We start from the raw sequence: 24,290 nt of genomic DNA on the forward strand, positions 1-24,290 counted from the left end.
AAAGTGGTGTCATAGATCTTATGGAAAGTACTGGGATGTATCAAGAACCTAATGGTGTAACTGTTACAAATAATCGATGTAATAGAAATGATACCGTTGCGTATAATATCGCAGAATATTCTTTATTAACTATCAACACCAATGCTATTTTTCCAAATGGATTGATCAATAATTTTTCTATTATCGTTGTTGCTAAAACTAAAATAGGTAAAGTATGATAAATTGAATTATAGAAATGAAACAAAATAAATCAAAATAATAATTTACATATTAGGTTGGGGAAAAAGTCGTCCATTATTTTGACGTTAACTTCAAGCATTTATTTAACATACTTCTGGTTGTCTGATTTTGGTCAAATATGCACCGTTATGTTCATTAATTTGTTGCCATTTTAAAGGTAGCTTCATAATACTTGTCTCATAAAAGTCTTGGTCCCTATTTGCGAAAAACTCTAGTGATCGATTTTTACAATCTTCTTTTAATGCCAATTTCTTATCACTAAGAAAGTTATGCAGTGCAAAACAAAATGGTAATCGCTTGGTACAAGATCTGAACTATATGATGGATGCATTAAAACTTCCTAACTAAGCTCTTGGTGCTTCTGGGGAGTCACTATAGACATGTGTGACCTGGCGTTGTTCAGATGGAACACAACAACTCTCCTGTTGGTCAATTCTGGCTGTTTCTGGTCAATCGTTTGCTTTAAACGGTCCAGTTGTTGAAAGTAGAGATCCGAATTTAGTGTTTGGCCATATTTAAGCAAATCATAATAAATAATTCCTTTCTAGTTCCGCCAAGTGTACAACAGAATCGTTTGAACTGCTTTGACCACGATCGTTTTTGCACAATGTTGTTGCATGTGATTCATTTCTCATATCCAGTCATCATTCGTTTAAGAAATGGGTCGATTTCATTCCATTCGGAATGGAATTCCAAGACTTCGCAGATGGAAATTCGATCCATCATATAATGGTGTGATATCCAAAAATCGAGCTTTTTTTTTAATTCAACTTTTAGCAAAGGGTTTAAAACTGTTTTACGGTCGATTTTTAGCTTCTGGGCGATGCTACGGTCTATCTATGAGAGGTACATTTTTAACATCAAAAATATCTGGATGCAATCGAAATTGCACGCAATTATTTGTTAAAGTATCGAGAGTATAAACATCATTCACAATTTCAGCCACCTGGCTTGCATTTTCGTCTTTAGAAAAGAAAAAGTGTGAAATGTATCGAATTCTATCTTTGTTGACTTTCATTTTGAACACCCTATAAGACACAACTGAATAGACCAAAGAAAAAACACTAAAGGAATTTTTCTTAGTTTTAAATGTTACCTTTCTAACAAACATAAATTTCAAATTGTTCGATTGATATTTTACGAGATATCGATAACTAAAGTCATCTAACGAAAAAATAATGACATTACTGTTTCCCCTTCAATCTAATTTTTTCGATAGTATTTTCATATGACTGTATAAAAATAATAATGGGAAGAAATAAATTCAGAGATTGTTTGGGAGCCTCTGCTAAAGGTAGGCAGCAGCCTCTTACTCGTCTTGGTAAAACAGGCGGTGGAGAAAAAAAATGTGGCACCTGCCTTCTCCTTACGAACACCAAACCCAAACCCAGGCTGCGCTCGTTCGCTCGTGCCACAACTGCAATCTGTTATTTCACTATCCTCACCCCCCGGATGAGGAGTTTCTCTCTCAACCTTTTTTTTTTATTAACTCTCTTTTACTTTCTTATTTGTTTAACTTTAAAAACGAAGAAGAAGAAGAAGAAGAATTTAGTTAAATTCTTGAGACTTGTTTAAAGTATGTGTTATTATTGTCTAAATAAATAAAGGGGGGGGTGGTTGGAAAGTATATCAGTTTCGAGTTTGTCTTCGTTCGAATTTTACCACGATAGAAAAAAAAAATTAAAAAAAAGGTGTGCAACTGTTAGAATAAGAAGAAGAAGAAGAAGAAGAAGCTTCTAACAGTGTTAAGCAAATTCTTCTTCTCTTTCTTTCAATTTCTTTACGATGAATGACTGAAACGTTCATTTCCATATAAGCCGATATGGTTGAAATGTAAAGCACGGTTGGAATAAACTTCGCTGTGCAGAATCTACCACAACTAATACTCGTATACATATATTTAAAAATAAAATAAAAATAATAATAATAATAATAATAAAGATAGGAGATATCCACACACATACACACATACATACATACATACATACATATATGTATACTTAAGAAGAAGAGTAAAAAAAGATGATAGAAGTGTAGTAGTGGAAAGCAGCAAACTGGTACAAGTGAAAACTAGTTTAAAATACCAAAAAGGGTCGTAACCCCTCTCGTTGGCAGTTTACAATGCTTTCTCTCTCTCTCTCTCTCTCTCTCTCTCTCTCTCTCTCTCTCTAACATGGGATGTGAACCCACCAGCGTGTTTCTAATTCCGTCTTCTTTAACAGCCCTTAAAAGATCGCCGGGTTACTTTTCTGAGATGCAAAAGCTGAACGATTCTAAGCGAGTGTGAGAACTGAATGATCGAGAAACTAGCTTTCTTTCCAATACATACCCCTAACTCTATCCTTTTTTTTTTACATCCTCCTCCTTCTTCTTCTCCTTCTTCTTCTTACCGAACAAGAAAAAAAAATATATATCAAATAGAATAAATAAGGAGAAGAAAAACTAATCCCTTTTTTTTTTTTTAACGGTCTCTTACTTATAAACGTGCATTACAATTTTTTATTTTGAATTTATTATAGAGGGTGGAAAGAGAGAGAGAGAGAGAGAGAGAGAGGATGAGGGAATTTGAATGACATCGATGCATTTGAAAACGAGTATCGCATATGTTCGTGCATGGCACACATTTTAAAACCGCAAAAGTCGTGTCTTATTTCAAGTTAGAGTTGTACGACTGCATTTTGTGGTGCATCGAGTGCACAATGCCCACAGTGCCACGTGCAACCTGCATTATCCTCGGAATTGCATACAAGTCAACGCCGTGGTAAACCGGCTTGTAAAGTGCACCACCGTTAATGCATTGTACTTTTTTTGTGTATGTCAGGGTGTATATGTATTATATGTATATATATATATACGTATGTATGTATATGTATTTTCGAGCACATGTAAGTTAGTATTATATAAAATAATAATTTGTCTGGTACAAATAATAATTTGTATATCACGTGTGTGATCTCACGTTGTTTAGGTGAACATTTTTAATACAATTTTTTTTTTATGTTTTATGTAATTGAATATTCAATGGTAAAAACACGTTTATATGGTGTAGTAATTAGTTGTTCATTATGTATTATATATATATATATATATATTTTTTACACGTGATTATAATTATTTAATTAATTACTTAATAAATAATATTTGTTGTTTTTTAATACGAGAAAAATTTGTTGACCAATACAGGAAGTTTGTTTATTCATAACTGGTTATACGCGTATTTGCATCCGATTTATTTCCCTTTCATACAATCGACAATGCACTTTTGGGTATTTGGGGACTGCACTTTTCTCATTTGCATAACAAGGACACTGCATACCTAGTAAACGCATATGTGTAAGGTCAGTCAGGTTACTCGATATTTACCACTAAAGAAGGGGAGTTCGAGATAAAAAGAGAGAGAAAGAGAAAGACCTCCCTCCCCCCCCCCTCATTCTCCCCCCTTTCCTCCCTCTACTACGGTAACCGGTGTCCCTATTAGTCGAATGCACTTTGCACATAACTTCCGCTTGCATTTGAAAGTCCGGTGGTGCAACCCTACTATTCTATATAGATATTCTTTCAACACTTACACTTACACGTATGAACACACAGGTTCATTATTCATCTTATTCAAATGTTATTTTATTTTTTGTTGTTGTTGTTTTTTTTTGCTAAACATTTTCTCTTAACAAATGGTTATTTGTTTATTGTTTCTGTAAAGATTTGCAGATGAATTTTTTTAATAAATACATAGATATAAATACACATACTGGGAATGAAGTTTTGAATTGTGCTGATAATTATGAAAGTGTAAATTATAAAAAATGAGTTTATCAGTTATTATGCATCACATTATTTTACAATAAATAAATTCAATGTAATTTTCATGATATTGACAAAAATAAATCGTTAGATAGGTGTTTGTTATTTCAATATTATACAGAATTCATATGGTGTTCAAATAAAAATTTTTAAATATTAGATCGAGTCATAAATAACTTCCGTTTTTTATGAGACAAAGAATTTCGCGTTTCTGCCATGACTGATAAGTGCAAGACACCTTTCATGGAGTTTTTTTTGCACTCTTTGTAATTGTTCAACGTATCTATTGGATTTTGCTCCAATATTACCTTTAAAAGATTCATCAAAGTCGGAAATACGTCCTGCACTTGGTTCATCTTTTAACACTTTCACAATCGCACGTTTGCGCAGTGAAACGTCGCCAGTGGCCGGCAATATTTTGGAAGAAACACTTTGCCGTCCGCACAATTTGTAAACATTTCTTAGGTTGAAAAAAACTTTACGCAAATTCATGAAACAATTAACATTATTATTATGAATTAGTAATCAACATTATTATAAAACAATATTTTACCAATGACACCACATGAGTGTCACCGGCGTACGACGACTGGCCTGCCTATGGCACCACACTGGTGTCAGCGGTTGTGAAAGTGTTAAGATCGTATCTCCAGAACGGAATTTTACAAACCAATTTCTGACTGCCCTATCAGTTATCAGTCCTGCACTGTATACGCTGCATATTTTCTCAGTTGCCACTTTAGTGCTATTACCTTGTTTCAATTCCTAAAGCATTACATGTCGAATATGCACTTTTTACTATTCATTTCAGTGGTTAAGAAAAACGGTTAAATGTAACATTGACTGCATAAAAAAGTTAACAGAAGACTAACTGAATCCTCATCTATATAGTTATATCGAAAATTGGTTTGTTTCGGTGACTTATAGTAGGTAAATACGAAAAATAGTTTCTACATAGTCGCATCGGAAGTTACTTATGACTCGACCTAATACATTGAAACAAGAGATACATGACTTAGACCATTCACATAATTATGGGCACAATTATATGAGTATTAAGTATTATTTTCTGGTTGCACTTGGTTATTGTACAACTTCATGTTATGTATCAAGAATTCTGATGAAGAATCAATAAACTGGTTAAAAATATGTTGAATGCGTTTTTGTCAGAAATGAAACTGTATCAAATTTTCTATAAGACATCAATGAATGAGAATGAAAATTTGAAAGTCCTGAATTTATTATCACGTCGGGGTTGACCAAGAAAGTTCGAAAATATTGTATTGACATCACTGTATAAAAATATCAGACAAATTGCAACAGTAAAATTCAAGGACATAATTGACATATTACGATATATACCACTTGGAACATCATGATTTCTTCAAATCCCTTTCACACACACAAAATGTAGATGAGCAGTAAATTGTTTTGCAGATTACGTTTGTAATTTTGTAGGTTATGTAGTTAAAAAATGTTTTCAATCGCATCAATTATGTTTCTGAAGTGTTTTAAAGATATGTCAAATAAATTGAGTATTGTTTTTATTTTTTCAATTTGAAGCATCTTAAATTATGTTGAATGGAGTTGGGTCCATTCGAAATTTGATAACAAATCAGATTGTTCATTTAGAAAGTGGCCTAACTACATTAGTGATTAGAAAACGCATATATCTGGCCTTAATTTAATAGGAACTGTAAATTAAACATCTTTAGATACACTTAAGCAGTATAACTCATTAGTATATTTTTAATTGCATTGAAACGTTAGGTCACTTTTAAAATAAACGGTTCGTATGCATACACATAATGAGAATAAAGTTTTGAATTACATAAAGATACAGTAAATAATTAATTAATATAATGTTTGATCACTTTGAATACTTCAAAGTATTTAATACAACAATAAAATCATAATAAAATTTATCAAAAATTTGTTTTAACGTAAATTAAGTAATTATGTATAAACGATATGCAAATTGGTTGAAGATTGTGCATACTGCATACACGCATGTGTAATCGAACAAGAAGTCGGAAGGTACTTATAATCAAGATGTGTGTGTATGTGTTTGTTTAAGTACATGGCTTGCATGCTTACTTATTCGATAAAATAAAGGAAAAGGAAAATAAATTAAAAGCAAGAAAAAAAAAAAGAAGAAGAGGATAAGGATAAGGTTGAATGAAAAAGTAAGAAGAAATAAAATTAAGAGAGACAGATAAGATATAAGAATGTAAGAAGGATTCAAAGTGAAGTAAGAGAAAGATAAGAGATAAAAAGGATACACACGGTGTGATAAATAAAATGAATGAATGAATAAATGAGTGAGTGAGTGAGTGAGTGAGTGAGTGAGTGAGTGAGTGAGTGAGTGAGTGAGTGAGTGAGTGAGTGAGTGAGTGAGTGAGTAAGTGAGTGAGTGAGTGAGTGAGTGAGTGAGTGAGTGATTGATTGAGTGATAAATAAGAAGGATGTAGAAAGAGATAGATAAGATTGAAGTGTTAAATGAAGTATACAATAGTTGGATAATGAAAGTTAATAAATTAAAAAAGAAAATTAAAGGATGTGGTAGAAAAATAGTGTCAGACTAAATCGTAAAGGTAAAATTAAATGTTAAGGGAGAGAAAAAGTTAAGAAGAAGAAGAAGAAGAAGAAGAAGAAGAAAGATAATACGTAAGAAGAAGAAGAAGAAAGAAAGAAGGAGAAAATAAAAGAGTAGAAGAAAAAAGAGAAATGCAGCAGAATGAAAGAGAGAAGCCTGTCGGGAAGGAAGTTGGGTTGAAGATGCACAGATGCATCTGTACTCTTCTCTCTCCTTCTCACAATTCGTTGCACTCGGCGCGTGCCACATCTTCTTTCTCTTTCTTACTCATACACATACACACACACACACAGAGTCTTTTCACCCCATCCCACTGAATTTAACCCTTTCCTCTTCCTTCTTCTTCTTATTCTTCTTCTTCTTCTTCTTCTCTTAAGAGCTCGCGTATATACTACGTTTATATATATATAGTGAGGTGTGCATCCTGCGTGCACTTGTTGCACGTCTAGATGCAAGCATGCAAGTCGGGTGGAACCGCGCACGCGCCTTCTAACTCGAATTTCTTCTTGTTGCTTTGATCCGATCGAGCCACGAACGAAAGCGAAACGGTCCTCCTCACCCTCCTCACACCCTTCTTCCACCCTTCCTCCCTCTTCTTTCCTTCCTCTTTCCATCTTTTTTCAATGTAGGAAATAAAATCAAAAAATTATGAGACAGATAAAAGTGTGAGAGAGAGGTTTATGTAGTTCATTGACTCTTTGTATGGTATTTTTTGTATATTTTGTATATTTTATAAAATATTAAATAATAATGTTATATTATATATATATATTAAGAAAATAATAGTTTAAATAATAATTATATTTATTTATTTAAAAAATTATTGAACGATAATAAATTATAATAAGAATTTATTTGTAATTGCAACGTTTCGTAGATATTATCCAAATTTAAAAATTAAATGGGGGAATGCAATAATACTACAAATAATTAAACCTCACACCATTAATTTATAAACTTGAATAAAATATTCAAGGCCATATTTTAAAATACCACACGGTAACAAAATTATGAAACTTTAAGTTGGTACTTTGTTATATATTAATATATTTCTATTTTGTTTCATTTATATATTTAATTTAAATTTTCTAATTGATGAAATGTTGTTTAAAAAATATATTATATAAATAATAATATTAATTATTTTTACATATTAATTTATATAGCAACAAATTAAATGTGTTATATATTTATAAAAATCTTTAAATAATTCAAAGAGGTTAAATAGGGAAATGCAATAATACTAAAAATAATTGAATTCCACCCCCTCAACTTATAAACTTGAATGAAATATTAAAAGTAAAATAAATTTTGATTTTACAATTTCAATTCTCTTACATTAATGTTAATCCTTCTCTCTCTTTCTCTCTCTCTCTCTTATGTTGTCTCAATTTTAATTTTCTTCAACCCTTCATTTTATTTGATTTATTTTTGTCTTGCATCTCGTGTGCAATGTAAAAAAAAAAAAAACAAAAACGAATTAGTTGACCTGCCAGGTAGAATTTGTTTTTTTTCTTCTTCTTCTTCTGATGTTTGCTCAAAGTATCTTTACTACTACGAAACCTTGAGGGCTAAAAAGTAGAGGGTGGGTAAAAGGGGGAAGTAAAAGAAAGAAAGAAAGAAAGGAAGAGTGTGTGTATCCTCGATATATACGATGAAACGAAGGAACGATGGAATGGGAACAGCAGCAGCAGCAGCAGCCTCACGTGCAGCTGCTTTCGCACAATCTCTGAAGTTCAGCACGCGCCCTCCCTCCCCCCCCCTTCTCTGCCCTGTAGATTATCTCAGAGGAATCCCATTCACAAGGAGCTGCATCTCTCCTACCAAGAAATAAACTAAAAGAAAAATGAAGTATGAAAGACTGAGAGAAAGAGAAAGTCAATTTTACTTCGTTCAATTCTAATAAGAAGTTTCACGTATACGAAAAAAAATTGTAATTTGATTTTTTGAGATTAATGCAAATCAGTTTGGTAGTTTTATAATTTGATTATTTTAAGATCGGTCTATCAGTAATTGCTTTTATTATATTTTTTTTTACCTAAAATTCAAAGTAACGAGAACGATATCGTGATCCAGGAAGTATTTTGGTCCATAAAATTCGGAATGACCAGCACCGGTGATCCAACCACCACCATGAAACCAAACCATAACAGGAAAACTATTATGTGGATTTTTGTCTTCCATCGTTTTAGGTAATCTCGGTGTATAAACGTTCAGGTAAAGACAATCCTCAGATCCGACGATTTCTTCTTGATAAGTGTAAATGTTTCTTTGTGTGCATATCTCTGCATCTTTTCTTGCATCTCGCGGTTCCTTTCACGCGGTCATTGGTTGTGGTGGCTGCAAAAAAAAAAAAAACAAGAAAAATACAAATAAATATCATGTGTGCAGATCACACGTGTTAGAAGTGAAACTTTCTTAAAACCTTCGCTTCGAGAGAATGAGTCGAATGTTGAGTATCAGGAGTAAGATAATTGTAGGCTTTATATATTATAAAAAAAAAAACAGCTCTACTTGTGAGAAACGTGGATAATCTAGCGGCCAGTCGAAGAACTAACTTGTATTTTTAAATGTGTGGATTGAGTTAATGTGAGTCTACGTTTCGTAGATGCAGTTGCACACAAACACACACACATACAACACTTAGTAGCCAGGAGTGGGGACTACGAAGCATCGCACAAAGAGGAGACCAAGATAATAAGAAACAAATGCATACTGTCATCTATCTCATTCTCTCTTAGACTAAATCCTATAGATGTGCATATGTTTGTCTCGTTTTCTCTTTTTAGTAACGTAACCGTTTCATCGTTTCGTTGCCCGTTACCACGGATTTTCGTTCGCTTTTTTCAAATCATCCCCATTCTAAAGAAGTTTTCACTTCAAAATGAAAGAAAAGATAACGAATTTTATTATATATCAGTGAGAGAATGTGTGAAGTTTCATTTTTAGTATGAAAAAGAGAGAGAGAGAGAGAGAGAGAGTGTGTGTGTGTCAAATTAAATTTACGAACTTACCAACCCCCTTGCTCTTCTACACACATATACATACACACATATACGAGTATTGTACTTACTGAAAAAAGAAAAAGAATCCTTCATTTTAATTTATTTCTTTAAAAAAAATTAACTCACTCCACCGGTAGAATTAATTAACTACTAACTCGTTACACGTTTCATTTTATTAATAACAGGATTTTTCATTATTCTTATAATCATTATTATTATTATTATACACGAGATACATCAGTACGATGATGACGATTATGATGATGATGATGATGATGATGATGGTGATGATGATATGTAAAAAAAAAAGGTGAGAAAAAAGGAAGAAAACAATGGATATTTAATTAGGTTGAAAATATTACTCCCTTACCCATTTTCTTGTGATAGAAAGAATTATATAGGTAGAAAGACTCAGAAGGAAAGGTGAAATTTGGGGTGGGATCTTTATCAGTTTCGGTTCTTTATCATGCTCGCGACCAACGATGAACCGCAGAGATCGTCACGGTGCAAACAAAATTAGCACGGATATTCCTTATATCCATGTACATAACTAAATGTATACATATATATATATATATATTTTTTTGTAAGGAAACTAAGGTGAATCTATAAGACGCAGGTGTAAGAGACTGGCTCGCTTAATTATCCGAAAATTAAGGAACGCTGACGTGCAATAATCGTTTTGCAACAGTTATTTTACAAGTATTCTATCTATCTTGTCTTTTTTTTTCTTTGTAACTATACATACATATATATTTTTATAAACAAAATATTATATATATATATATAGCTACAAACTATATCTTAATATATATAAATTATGTGTCACGTTGTTTGTCAGCAATGGACTCTTAAACTACTGAACCGATTTTAATCAAATTTTGCACACTGTGTGCAGTTTCGTCCAACTTGAAAGATAGGATAGTTTATATATCAATTTATAATTGCAATATTATTTTATTGCAAATTATTTGTTTATTAACAAAGAGTCATAATTATAATAATATATAAGCCGTTTTACGACATATTTTTGTGTAATAGTTTATATATATATATAAACTATTCTATGTTTTAGTATAAGTAACGAAATAAAACAATAAATATTATGGATGGGTATCGTTAAAAATCATTGTTACATTTAACACGTTATAAAATAAAGTAGAAGAGAAATATTCTTGTAAAAAAAAATGAATGGTTTCTATTTAATACATCAAACACAATACCACCACCATCATCATCATCATCATAATCATTATAATCATAATCATTGTAGGTGGTGGTACAGGATCGTAAAATCTTTCCTACGCTTTTACTCCAAAGAAACGAGAATTTGTGTTCTTCTTATTTTTTATTTTTTATTTTTTTTTTCACTACATCTTCCTTCTTTTCCTGTTCTTCTTTTTCTTCTTCTTCTTCTTCTTTTTCTTTTTCTTGGTCGTCCTGAAAATTCTCGCAGCTGTCGCGTCAGAAACGTGTCACGTATTTCGCGGTTATATGCCAGTGGTTTATACGATGATGATGATGATGATGATGATGATGATGATGATGATGATGACGGTGGTGACTTAGCTGCAACATTGTAGCCCAGTCACGCTCTTTCTACTCTTCTTCTTCTTCTTCTGCTTCTTGTTTTTATCTTCGATTCATACACTTCCGGAAGGTGGTCCTGTTTTACGGTGTTTTTCAAGTAATAACCCGTTTACCAAAATGTTTTTTTTTTTATCCTCACTTATCTTTCTTCATCCTCTTCTTCTTACTTTATATCTATCATACTTTAATCTCTTACTTTACATGGGGATAACGGACAAAGTGTTTATGTGATGTATGTGTATGTGTCTTCATAAGTGGCGCGAGCAGAAGAAACGAAGATTGATTTTCATGAGTATTATTCACGTGTTTTACAAGGTGGTCTCTCTACACATGCTGCTTCTTCTTCACATTTTTTTTTTTTTTTTTTTAACTCTTTCACAATTTTTTGCATTTGAGCTGTTTATTTTGAAAATGGCCTAACTCCATTTTCCAAAAAAAAAAAACAATTGAATTAGTTACATTTTTACATGATCTTTTCATTCTGATGCAATTTGTTACAAATATATTTTAAATCATGAAGATTTTGTACAGAATGATGAAAAGTTTATTTTCAAAGTAGCCTAACTCCATTTGTCAAGTATTATTTTCCGGTTGCATCAGGTTATTGTACAACTTCATGTTATGTATCAATAAATCATTTGAGGTTGCTTATATTCCAAGTAAATATGATAATACATAAAATGAGATTAGAAGATTTTGTATTAACAACATTATTAGAAGACCCAATTTTGAAAAGGGTCAAGAATTCTGATAAAGAGTCAATAAACTGCTTAAAAATATGTTTAATGCGGTTTTGTCAGAAATGAAACCGTATCAAATTTTCTATAAAACATCGATGAATGAGAATAAAAATTTGAAAGTCCTGAATTTATTAGCACGTCAGGGTAGACCAAGAAAATTCGAAAATATTGTATTGACATCACTGTATAAAAATATCAGACAAATTGCAACAGTAAAATTCAAGGACATAATTGACCTATTACGATATATACCACCTGGAACATCATGATTTCTTTAAATCCCTTTCATACACATGAAATGTAGATGAGTAGTAAAATGTTTTGTGGGTTATGTTTGTAATTTTGTAGGTTATGTAGTCAAAAAATGTTTTCAATCGCATCAATTATGTTTCTGAAGTGTTTTAACCCTTAAAGTACACATTTGGTAAAAGTTAGTTAAAGTGCACTGTGGGTGTTTGACACCCCAACGTGTTTGAACGCGTCTCCTGAAGTCGCTATCTAATATTTAGATCTCGCAATTTTTTTAAAAGTAGTTTGATACATCTTTTTTAAAATAGTATAGGTTTTATACCCATCTGAATTAACACTAGATGGCGACAAATAACCCATTTTTTCGAATTCAATACCGTTTTCGAGAGATCAAAAATTTGTTGGGGTGTCGAACACTCCATGTGCACTTTAAGGGTTAAAGATATGTCAAATAAATTGAGTATTATTTTTTTTTTTTCAATTTGAAGCATCTTAAATTATGTTGAATGGAGTTGGGTCCTTTCGAAATTTGATAACAAATCAGATTGTTCATTTAGAAAGTGGCCTAATTCCATTCGTGGTTAGAAAACGCATATAATTGGCATTAATTTAATAGGAGCTGTAAATTTAACACCTTTAGATACACTTAAGCAGTATAACTCGTTAGTATTTTGTAAGTATATTTTTATTGGGTTGTTCGGATAATAATTTCACTTTTCTTTTATCAAAATGAAGACAATTTTTGTTTCGAGATTAAACCAAGGCCTTTCAAATGAGTATAATAAACAGTTGAATTTGATAAATTTTGAAAATTTCTTGCCGATCTTACAAAGTTGATTTGACCAGCCAGCTACCTTGATGACGAGGCAAATTTATTTTTGCGAAGCATTTTTAACGAACCCAACGGTTGCACTGTGTCTAATTAAAAGTAATCGTGATTAATGATCTTTCTCTCTCTTTCTTTTTATTTAATGTTTTTTCTTACACATACATACATACATACATATACATCATATATTTTAAAATTCGGAATATGTCATACCATATTTCTTTTTACATCAAATATAAAACTTTCATAAATTATTATCGTAAAAATAAATTCATTTCTTGCATGAAACTGTCTCCAAAAGAGAATGTAAAAGCAAATTGAAGAAAAAAGAAAAAAAAATTAAATAAAATCTCGTATGATTAAGAAAAAAGAAAAAGGATTCTGAAATAAAGAGATTACAAAAAAAAAAAAAATGGTGTATGGTTAACGTGTTGTTATTGGTCATAAAATATATCCGATAAATTGAAGTCTCCCAACCCCCCATTTCCCCACCCTTGAAAAAAAAATACTCGTATTTTCTTTCCTCCTTCTCGAATGCGAGCAAAATAAAAAAAACTAACAAAACAGAAAATAAAAGGGAAAGAAAATAAAAAAAAAAAAAGTAAAAAAGGAATAAGTGAGCGGTAGCAAATGCGTCCTCGTGCTAGGAAGGTGATTTTAACGGTGATGCCTCTTAATTGGCGTGACCAGTGTAAAATAAGGTGAAAAAGAAACCAAGGAAATATACGCGAATCACGAAAGCGACACGTTGCACCTGGCCACGAGAGTAACCGAAAGAACAGGGCCCTATAATACACACACATATATATATTTCTATATATATGTACAAGGAACATACACAATCCTGACACATGGGGCCCCCCGATCGTATCATCTCGACACGGTTATTATTAATTCTTTTCTTTTTCTTGCTATTTCTTTTTTTTTTTTTGTTTTCTTTTTCTTTCTTGTTTTTGGATCTTTTTCTTCTCTCTCTCTCTCTCTCTTTCTTTTATTTTTGTATTTTTTCTTTTTACTTTTATTTTATTTTCTTTTTCTTTCTTGTCTATATAGTACCGTGGTACAGACCGTAATTAATATGCACGTCGTGAGAGACCCCAATTAAGTACACCTCAGGGACTTTTTCCTTTCCCTTCGAAACCTCTGCTCTTCTTCTTCTTCTTCTTCTTCTTCTTCTTCTACTTCTACTTCTACTTATTTTTCTTTTTTATAATACTTTATTCTTAATACGTCTGTTTTTCATTATTCTTGATTTCTTTTATATTATATATATATATTTTATATGATGATATATGTGAGAAGTTACGTTATTTGTTTAATAGGATTTTTTATACATTCTTAAATATCACATGTTTAAATAAACAACATGTGATATGTGTACTTCGGGATTTATTTTATTAATATATTGTATATATATATTTTTAGATGAATTTTATTCTTTTCTCGCTCACCAATACGAAAAGTTTTTGACACATTTGTTAATAAGACTCTTTATATTGGGTTGTTCTTAAAGTAATTTCGTTTTTATCTGACACAATTTTTGCATTAGTTGATACAAACCAGTAAATAACAACACATAAAATCAGTGAGACTTGAAATATATCAAATATAACTTTTTATGTCCACTTGGAAAGACCTAGATTTAACTTTGAAACAAAAATTGTGTTCATTTTTACACAAGAAAAATGAAATTACTTTTCAAACAATCCAATACATTTTAAAACATACGAACTGATTCTTTTAAAAAATATATAATTAATTTATTATTTCCTTTGACATCATCCTTCTGTTCTCCAATTCTCCAAAATTTCAATTTTCCTTATAAGAAAAAAAGAAAAAAAAAATTAGAAAAAAATTAATGGAACGAGTTTAACACGTTGAGCGCCACGCAAATTCTTAGAAAAATTCCCGTCAGGCCACGCGCCGCAAAACGAAAGGTGAGTGTCAGGCAGCTGTGCTTGACACGGCCTGAATGGGAAGTTCGGTGTCAGTCACCAATGACTGACGTGGCGCTCAACGTGTCAACGACAAAATTAAAATATAAAAAAAAAAATGAATATTATTGACAATTCTTTTTGATTAATTAAAAAGTTCGAAGACTTTCCCCAATGTCCTGAAACATCCTACAAATTGTCTTTTTTTTTTCCTGGTTACAGGGGTAGCGGCACCACCGCCCTACCAGAATCCTCGATAGACCAAATCGGCAGTGGATGGCGGTGAGTGATATTTCCTTCCATTCTTATCCTTTCATTTTGATTATTTTCTTTCCTATATTCCCTTCACCATCCATTTTCCAACCTAAAAGAAATATTTTCATTGACAAATAAAACATAGAAACACATCGAACTGTAATTATTGTTTTAATTGTTTTTATTTTTTTAATTAGAAAATAATATTGAAAGAAGTAAGAAAATGGATTACCCTTTGATAGTTGTATCAATGGTAGGGAATTGGAAAGCTTGTGAAACCTTACAAACGTAATAAGAGATAGAATTACTTAAGGGGGTTGATTAGTAAAAAAAAAAAAATAACATTTAACTAATAAATAAAATTCCTTTAAGTTGACAAGAATTTGTGAATTTGTTAATTACAAATGAACGAATCAAAAAAAAAAAAAGAATGATCATTTTGTTTCAGTTTATTCAATTGACAGTGAGTGAAAACCCTTTGTAGGTTTTATTTTCATTCTATCTCGAATAAGTTATCGATCAGTAACTCTTTTCAAACAAACAACAGGGCTTCCCAATCTTGTAAACGTCTAAGCTTACGCTTATGGTTAGATTTAAAACGAGTGAGTGAATTGTAGTCGTGACAACACACACACACAACTCAACATACTTTATTTTTATTTCATACATTTATTATATTATTTTATTAATTCTATTATAGATGTTTTTTTTTTTAATGAACTAATTTGTTCGTTGTTTATTAGTAAAAAAAAAAAAAGAAAAAGAATATTTTGAACTAATGTAAGAATTTGGTTTCCATCGTCAACTGAGATCTCATCTCGAAGGGATCGTATCGAACACCATTGGAGGGGTCGAACGTTTGTACAAGTGTCTGTAGAGAGCCCTGTAAAGGATAAGGGTGTATAATATATAGTCTATCTCTTTCTTTCACTCTCACTTTCACTAGTACATTATTAGTGTGGGTGTATCTGTGTTTGAGAGAGAGAGGGAGAGGAAGGTTCGGTACAAGGACACAAGCTTTCTCTCCCTGGATCCTGAGATAGCCCGTGCTCCTGGTGCGAAAATTCTCCAAGGGTGCGTGGCCACTATTGATTCCAGGGTTCTGCCACCCCCTTACGCACCCTCGCATTTCTCTCCTTCTCTCTGTCTTTATGTTTCTATCTTCGTCCTGTGTTTTTGTCTTGGTCTCTGTTACTCTATAGGGACACGTACTAAAATTCTGTCTTCGTCGTCGACCCTTTCAAAGTCTCTCTTCCATCCCTTTAACTTTCCTTTCCTTTACTTTCCTTTACTTTCCTTTTAGTTTGTTCTTTCTTGTTCGTTCTTTTTCTTCTTGTTCTTCTTTCTACTTTTGAAGGATCCTTCCAAACCCTCACTTACCTATCTACCTACCTACCTACCTACCTACCTATCTACCTTCAACACTACTAAGGTCGGTAGTCCTCAGAATTTCCTAGTACGTCATTGCTTGTCATACTTACCAACAAAGGTTGTTGGGTCCATCTTTCTTCCACCGAGGGATAAAATCATCCCTGGGCGTCGTCGTTTTCCCCTTATCCCAGATATTTTCTCTTTCTTTTTATCTTTATATCTGGCTAGGCTTTATTTATCTTTCTTTCTTTTTTCTTTCTTTCTTTCTTTCTTCTCCCTTTTTAGTTGAGACATGGTACCTTACATTTCTCGTCCCAGTTTATCAATAATGTGTTTCGTGATATTTCGTAGTTTTTCTTTGTTTTTTTTTTTTTCTGTGTAGGGACATTGACATAATCGAAAATCATTATTATTTATTATTAATTATTTCATTTATTTTGTTTATTTTTTATTTATTTCTCATTCGAAATTAGCAAAATGTCTTATTTGAGACGTTTATTTTGAAAGTGGCCTTCGAATTTCATTTATGTTCGAATAGTGACAATTATTATGTGAATAATATGCGTTTTCTAACCATTCTAATAAAATATATATATATATATATATATATATATATATATATATATATATATATCATGTTACATATATGAATCTTGTAACTGGGACAGGTAATAACTTTTTTTTAAGTAACAATAGAGAAAAATGATAAAGGAAAAAGTTATATGGCACAACACGTGTAATCTTCTTATGATCTTACTTTTTTCGAAAATGCATCGATGCACTCGCTAGATGCAGTTGCACTTTTTTTTAAATAGAACTCTATAGTTTTTTTTATACCATTCGATTCCTTATTTTATTCTGCGTTAAAAAGTATCTAGTGAAGGTCATCGAAATGTCAATAGTTTACGAGATATTTGATGTTTTATATCAATGATGCATTTTATTACAATAAATGTTCGAATGCTCATCCACATTGCATTCTAAACATTTTCTAATGCACTTTTTTTTACATTTTTCATTACATTTACATATATATATATTGAATTATATTATTAAAAGAAAATTTGATAGAATTTTTGTCAAAATCTAATTTATGAATAATTGTGCCCATAATTATGAATGTGGTCTAAGTCAAAATGAATAAAAAATGAGTTTATCAGTTATTACACACTACATTATTATAAACTAAATAAATGCGATGTAATTTTCACGATATTATCAAAAATGAATCGTTAGATAGGTGTTTGTTATTTCAATATTATACAGAATTCATATAGTGTTCAAATATAAATGTTGAAATATATTGAAACAAGAGATACATGAATTAGACCACTTTCATACATATGGGCACAATTTATTATTTATGAACAATTACGTTTAATAGATTTTTTATACAATGCATAAACTCATAATTTTATATATGAAATGTGAGTGTGAATTCATGGAAGATTTGGAGCAATAGTTTAGAAAAAAAAAAAAAAGAAAAATCAAACTCAAGGGGGTTCTCTTTTCAAGCAAAGAAAAATAACCAAATATTCCAGTAGTCTAACTCTTATCGGTCACGTACAATCTGGAGAAACGATAAGGTAGCACGATAGTTTCTCTTATGCGATATATTGTCTGTCGTAAAAAAATAGAAAAAAAAAATTAAAAATAAAAATAGGAAATCTCTGTGGATGTTATTTCTTCTTATTCTCTTTTTTTTTTTTTTTATTAATTCAATTTCGATTTGTCACAATATCATAGTACATAAGTATTTTCAATTTTTCTTGTTGATTTTATCCACCCTTTTACTTTGTCTTTTCCAATTAATATTTGTTCGAATGAATATTTTTCAAATTATTATTTAACAAATGATAATAGAATGAACATATTTTAAGTGTGCATACAAAGAATAAGAGGAAGAAAAATAAATAAAAAAAAAATATATGATAGAATTGGTAATAGATAATGGAGATAATTATCTTATCTCATAGACTTTAAGGTTTTAGACTTTATCTCATCTTTGGCGTCAGTTAGACTCATCGTTATTTATTTTATCGTTAGACAAGAGACGAATTGAAAATAATACGCGTGTATGAGTTAGAGATACATACCATAGAGATATATACCATAAATGATTATGATACCATAAATGAAATGAGACATTTATTTAAAAAATGACCTAACTCCATTTTCCAAAAAAAAACAACATCGAGTTAACTACTGTAATTGTTACATTTTTACTAAATATAATAGTTAACTAATATAGTATATGGTATTATATATATATAATACTTAATAATAGTTATATATATATAATATATACAGGGTGATTCTTGTAACGGGGACGGGTAATAACTTTTTTTAAGTAACACTAGAGAAAAATGATAAAGGACAAAGTTATAGGGCACATCACATGTCATCTTACTATGATCTTACTTTTTTCGAAAATGCATCGATGCACCCGCTAGATGCAGTTGCACTTTTTTTATATGGAACTTAATATTTTTTGTTACACTATTCGATTTCTTTTTTTATTCTGCGTTAAAAAGTATTAAGTGAAGGTCATCGAAATGTCAATAGTTTACGAGATATTTGATGTTTTATATTAGCAATGTACAGGGTGATTCTTGTAACGGGGACGGGTAATAACTTTTTTTTAAGTAACAATAGAGAAAAATGATAAAGGAAAAAGTTATAGGGCACATCACATGACATCTTACTATGATCTTACTTTTTTCGAAAATGCATCGATGCACCCGCTAGATGCAGTTGCACTTTTTTTTTATATGGAACTTAATATTTTTTGTTACACTATTCGATTTCCTTTTTTATTCTGCGTTAAAAAGTATTAAGTGAAGGTCATCGAAATATTAATAGTTTACGAGATAATTGATGTTTAGTGTAAATAGTTACATTTTAACTAATTCTTATGATCTTTTCATTCGGAAGCAATTTGTTAGAAATTTATTAAAAATCATGAAAATATTGTAAAAAGAAAAATTGCCAATTAACGAAATGATGAAAAGTTTATTTAGAATGTGGCATAAGTCTAACTCCATTGTGCATAAGTAAATTATTCATAAATCCTTTGACAAAAATTCTAGAAAATTTTCTTTTAATAATATTCAAAATATATATATATATATAAACAAAATATTATAAAATTGTAATCTACACTTTTGTATAATAAAAAGAAAAAGAGAAAAGTATTCAATGCTATCAATAAATCGATGATCTTCTTCTCGAATATTTTTCTTTCTCTCTCTCTCTCTCTCTCTCTCTCTCTCTCTCTCTCTCTCTCTCTCTCTCTCTCTGTCTTTCTCTCTCTGTTTCTCTGTCTCTCTCTTGGAACTTCCGGTTACTTTGAACGAGACACAAAAGCGAATACGCTCGAGATATCACCTTTGGATTTTTCTTTAGATATTTTTATTAAATACTCTTACAGGAAAAGTATATAGGAGAAAGAAAGTCATGGAAAATATGATGAAAAGAAAAAGACAACGATAGTGTGTGTGTGTGTGTGTTGTGTGTTGTGTGTGTGGTAATAAAGAAGGGGTAAAGAGGGGGATGAAGGAGAAGAAAGTGGTAAGGGTGAGACTTTTCGGAGGGAACTGGTGGGAGGGGAGAGGGACAACGTAGATTTACGCTCGACCAAGAGTATAATCGATTGATCCGTTCGAGTACGGAATTGGTTGTTAGAGAAGATGCAAGGGTGCTACTAACTAACATCAGTAAAAATATTACTTTTATGCCACCATATATATACATATATATATATATATATATATATATATATATATATATATATATATATATATAATATTCTTAATTAATTATTTATTAATTCAAATAAATTTGGAATTAATATTCTTTTTTTTTGCATTTATCTCAATGTATGTTTATTTAAAAAATTGTTTTCCTATCAATTTTTCTTTAGGTTAAATTAAATATATTGATGATACTTATTGATACTTGATACTTGGTGATGATAAAATTATCATAGTATAGTAAATATAAGATATAGAATTATATGCGTTTATTGAAGAAATTTCCTTTTCTATGAATTTTATTTTAGGTAGAATTGATGATAATTTAAAAAATAAATAATTAATATTGGGATATTTGGTGATGATAAAATAATCGCGACGCGTGGTATAGTAAATATAAGATATTAAATTTTATATATATATAAATATTTGTGTTTATTTAAGAAATTTGTTTTCCTATCAAAATTTTACTTTAGATAAAATTAATAATAATTTAATAAATAAACAATTAATATTGGGATACTTGTGGTGATGATAAAATAATCAAAGTATAGTAATTATAAAATATAATATTATAACAATCTATTTCAATAATTTATTATAACGAATAAATTTATAACTAAAACACATCACGCGTGTTTGCCGTTTTTTTTTTAATTATTTCCTTTTATTTTATTTTATTTTATTTTATTTCATTTTATTTTATTTCAAATTTAATATACTTGGTGATGATAAAATAATCATAGTATAGTAAATATAATATATAAGATTATTATATATTATATATAAAAAATTATTTAAATAATTTATTCTAATAAATTAAAATTAAAATACATTACACATGTCTGTTGATTTTTTTTATTATTTTTTTTATTTTTATTTTATTTTAACACGATTATAATTTGTATATTTTGTCTCATATATCTCTCTCTTTCTTTCTTTCTCTTTGTCTCTCTCTCTCTCTCTCTCTCTCTTTTTGTAATTATTTTAAAAAGTATTTATTATCTTTCCATTTTGATCAGGAACAAAGTGTTCTTAAAACGAACAACAAGAGAACTTTGAGAGGTGGATTTAGTTCTGAAGGGATTTCAATCCGGAATAATCCGAGAAACCGGTGAGGATTATCATTGACGAGTTTATAGCAAGGAAATGTGGTGGTTGGTAATCGATGCAATTCATGTTTGTTCTCAAATAATAATCCCTGTTTTTAATTATCCAAACATTGTATTAGATACTTTTAATTTAATTAAATTTTCAATTGGTTATATTATATAATACAAAAACAGTTTTTTATTATTTCAATTATTAAAATCTGATTTATTTTCAAACTTGAACTAACAAATTAACTCAAATTGCGATCTGATTTATATTATTTATATATATATTTTTTTTTTGAATCCTGATGCAATTTTGATGCAATATTTTTGCATCTGATTTATTTTCAAACTTTATATTATTTATATTTAGTTCAAATGTTGATGCAATTAATACAAATACTTTAAAACTCATTTATATTAGGTCGAGTCATAAGTAACTTCCGATGCGACTATGTAAAATCTATTTTTCGTATTTACCTACTATAAGTCACCGAAACAAACGGATTTTCGATATCACTACATAGATGAGGATTCAGTTAGTCTTCTGTTAACTTTTTTATACAGTCAATGTTACATTTAACCGTTTTTCTTAACCACTGAAATGGATAGTAAAAAGTGCATATTCGACATGCAATGCTTTAGGAATTGAAACGAGGCAATAGCACTAAAGTGGCAACTGAAAAAATATGCAGCATATACAGTGCAGGACTGATAACTGATAGGGGCAGTCAGAAATTGTTTTGTAAAATTCCGTTCTGGAGATACGATCTTAACACTTTCACAACCGCTGACACCAATGTGGTGCCATAGGCAGGCCAGTCGTCGTACGCCGGTGACATTCATGTGGTGTCATTGGTAAAATATTGTTTTATAATAATGTTGATTACTAATTCATAATAATAATGTTAATTGTTTCATGAATTTGCGTAATATTTTTTCAACCTAAGAAATGTTTACAAATTGTGCGGACGGCAAAGTGTTTCTTCCAAAATATTGCCGGCCACTGGCGACGTTTCACTGCGCAAACGTGCAGTTGTGAAAGTGTTAAAAGATGAACCAAGTGCAGGACGCATTTCCGACTTTGATGAACCTTTTGAAAGTAATATTGGAGCAAAATCCCATAGATACGTTGAACAATTGCAAAGAGTGCAAAAAAAACTCCATGAAAGGTGTCTTGCACTTATCAGCCATGGCAGAAACGCGAAATTCTTTGTCTCATAAAAAACGGAAGTTATTTATGACTCGACCTAATATTTAAAGAAAAACTGTTAAACGCACGAATTGTAAGAAATAAACAAAAAAAATTATTTTTTCGTGCATTCTGTTTAAAAACGTGACTCGTCTTCAGCGTTCCCATTCGTAACATAATTATCATAAACGTCATAGTAATTTCAACTATTGTACGGTAGTACATGCAACTTTGATTATGTGACAAAAATTTACGATAATATTGAGACTAGTACGATAATTGTACGATTAATTGTAAGTAAGTTTAATTGATAATATTTCGTACAGAAAAATATTTGTATCCTCCATTGGTTTGAAACATGAAACATTCTAGCCTAATTTCAGTGCTGTACTATATGGAATATGTAATCTGTTCCTATTTAGTTAATAGATATTTATTTAACACAAAAGTCTTCATTATTTTTTACATTTTTCAATAAAAAAATGTATAACTTAATTTCAACAGTAATGAATATCTACCAATTAAACATTTAGATTATAAAAATTCAGTCAATTAGTTATCTCTTTAGGGCACGGTGGGATTAAAAGTGTCCCACCTTTTTGATACACTGTAATGCACGATGGGACATTTTTAGTCTCATTTCGAAATATTATTGCAATAGCTACACATGCTTATAAGTTTATATTTCGTCTTATTTACGCAAAACAATTGGTTATTAACTCTTATTTTTATGTTTTTACATTATTACATTATGCAATACCTTTATTAATAAAAAATAAACTAATTTTGTTTAATTTAAAACGTAATCAAATTTCTCTATGCAACATAGGGCTATTTTATTAACTGAAATTCTATGACCCGTAAAGAGTTAAATTGCAAAATTTTCTTTATGCGTACGATAATTTTTCGATAAAACAGGTAATTTTAGGGAACTGTCGATCAGACAGGTTAAAATATTTAGGAACATTGTTCGTCTTCGTCTCTTTTCTGAAAGGATCGTAGAAAAAAGGTCAGACAAACGGCACAAGAAAAGTAAAGGAAAACTACCTGCTATTCATTTGGTTAGGACTAATCTTTTCATAGTTATTGCTTTAGCCAACAGTCCCATGAATGATAAATCTAGTTCAAGGATAACACCCTTGTCATTAGCTTCGCCAATGTCGAAGAGAAACCCGAAACTGAAAGGAACACAAGAGAAATACTTGGAATCCCACATGTATATATACCTGCCAAGTATTAAAGAACCTATGAAATTGTTCCTTTTTATTTTTTTTTTTATTATTTTTTCTACATCAACCTCAACCCGAACAAAAAAGAACAATAACAACCCTCCGAATGATATATTTCTTTCCTTCCATTTTATTTTTACGAAAAATGTGACAAATGTGATTTTTGATGCTTTGCACGTGTGGGGTTAAAAAGGGGGAACGACCGGTTTAAAAGATTTAGGAAAAAATTTTTCGGATGCATCTCATTGTGTGTGCCCTTTTGTTGGACCATCTATTGTCCACTTCTTTTCTTTTTTTTTCTTTTTTCTTTTTTTTTTCTTCAGAATAGGCTCCTCGCATTCCATTTTTCCGGTCCTTTCTTATGTCCTTTTTTCTTGTGCAGGTCATTTTCCACATTGACAAATGGAAGAATT

General features: G+C 30.5%; 2 protein-coding genes across 4 annotated transcripts in view; one reads left to right on the top strand and one right to left on the bottom strand.

Moving 5' to 3' along the window:
• Imp (IGF-II mRNA-binding protein) overlaps positions 1-24,290 on the top strand; it is a 119,078-nt gene that overhangs the window by 28,230 nt on the left and 66,558 nt on the right. The gene's annotated exons all lie outside the window — the stretch shown is intronic.
• LOC149031484 (esterase B1-like) overlaps positions 7,660-24,290 on the bottom strand; it is a 73,912-nt gene continuing 57,281 nt past the window's right edge. For both annotated transcript variants that reach the window (XM_089175739.1, XM_089175738.1), the window contains exons 2-3: positions 8,676-8,977; positions 7,660-8,472 (exon numbers count right to left, since the gene is read on the bottom strand). In XM_089175739.1, coding sequence (XP_089031865.1) covers positions 8,340-8,472; positions 8,676-8,821 — 279 coding nt within the window. In that variant the 5' untranslated portion in view covers positions 8,822-8,977 and the 3' untranslated portion in view covers positions 7,660-8,339. The remainder of the gene's footprint in view (positions 8,473-8,675; positions 8,978-24,290) is intronic.

The sequence above is a fragment of the Polistes dominula genome, unplaced genomic scaffold (genome assembly GCF_049000335.1).
Source record: "Polistes dominula isolate Pdom_NZ unplaced genomic scaffold, Pdom_raw_medaka contig_19, whole genome shotgun sequence".
Lineage (NCBI taxonomy): Eukaryota > Metazoa > Arthropoda > Insecta > Hymenoptera > Vespidae > Polistes > Polistes dominula.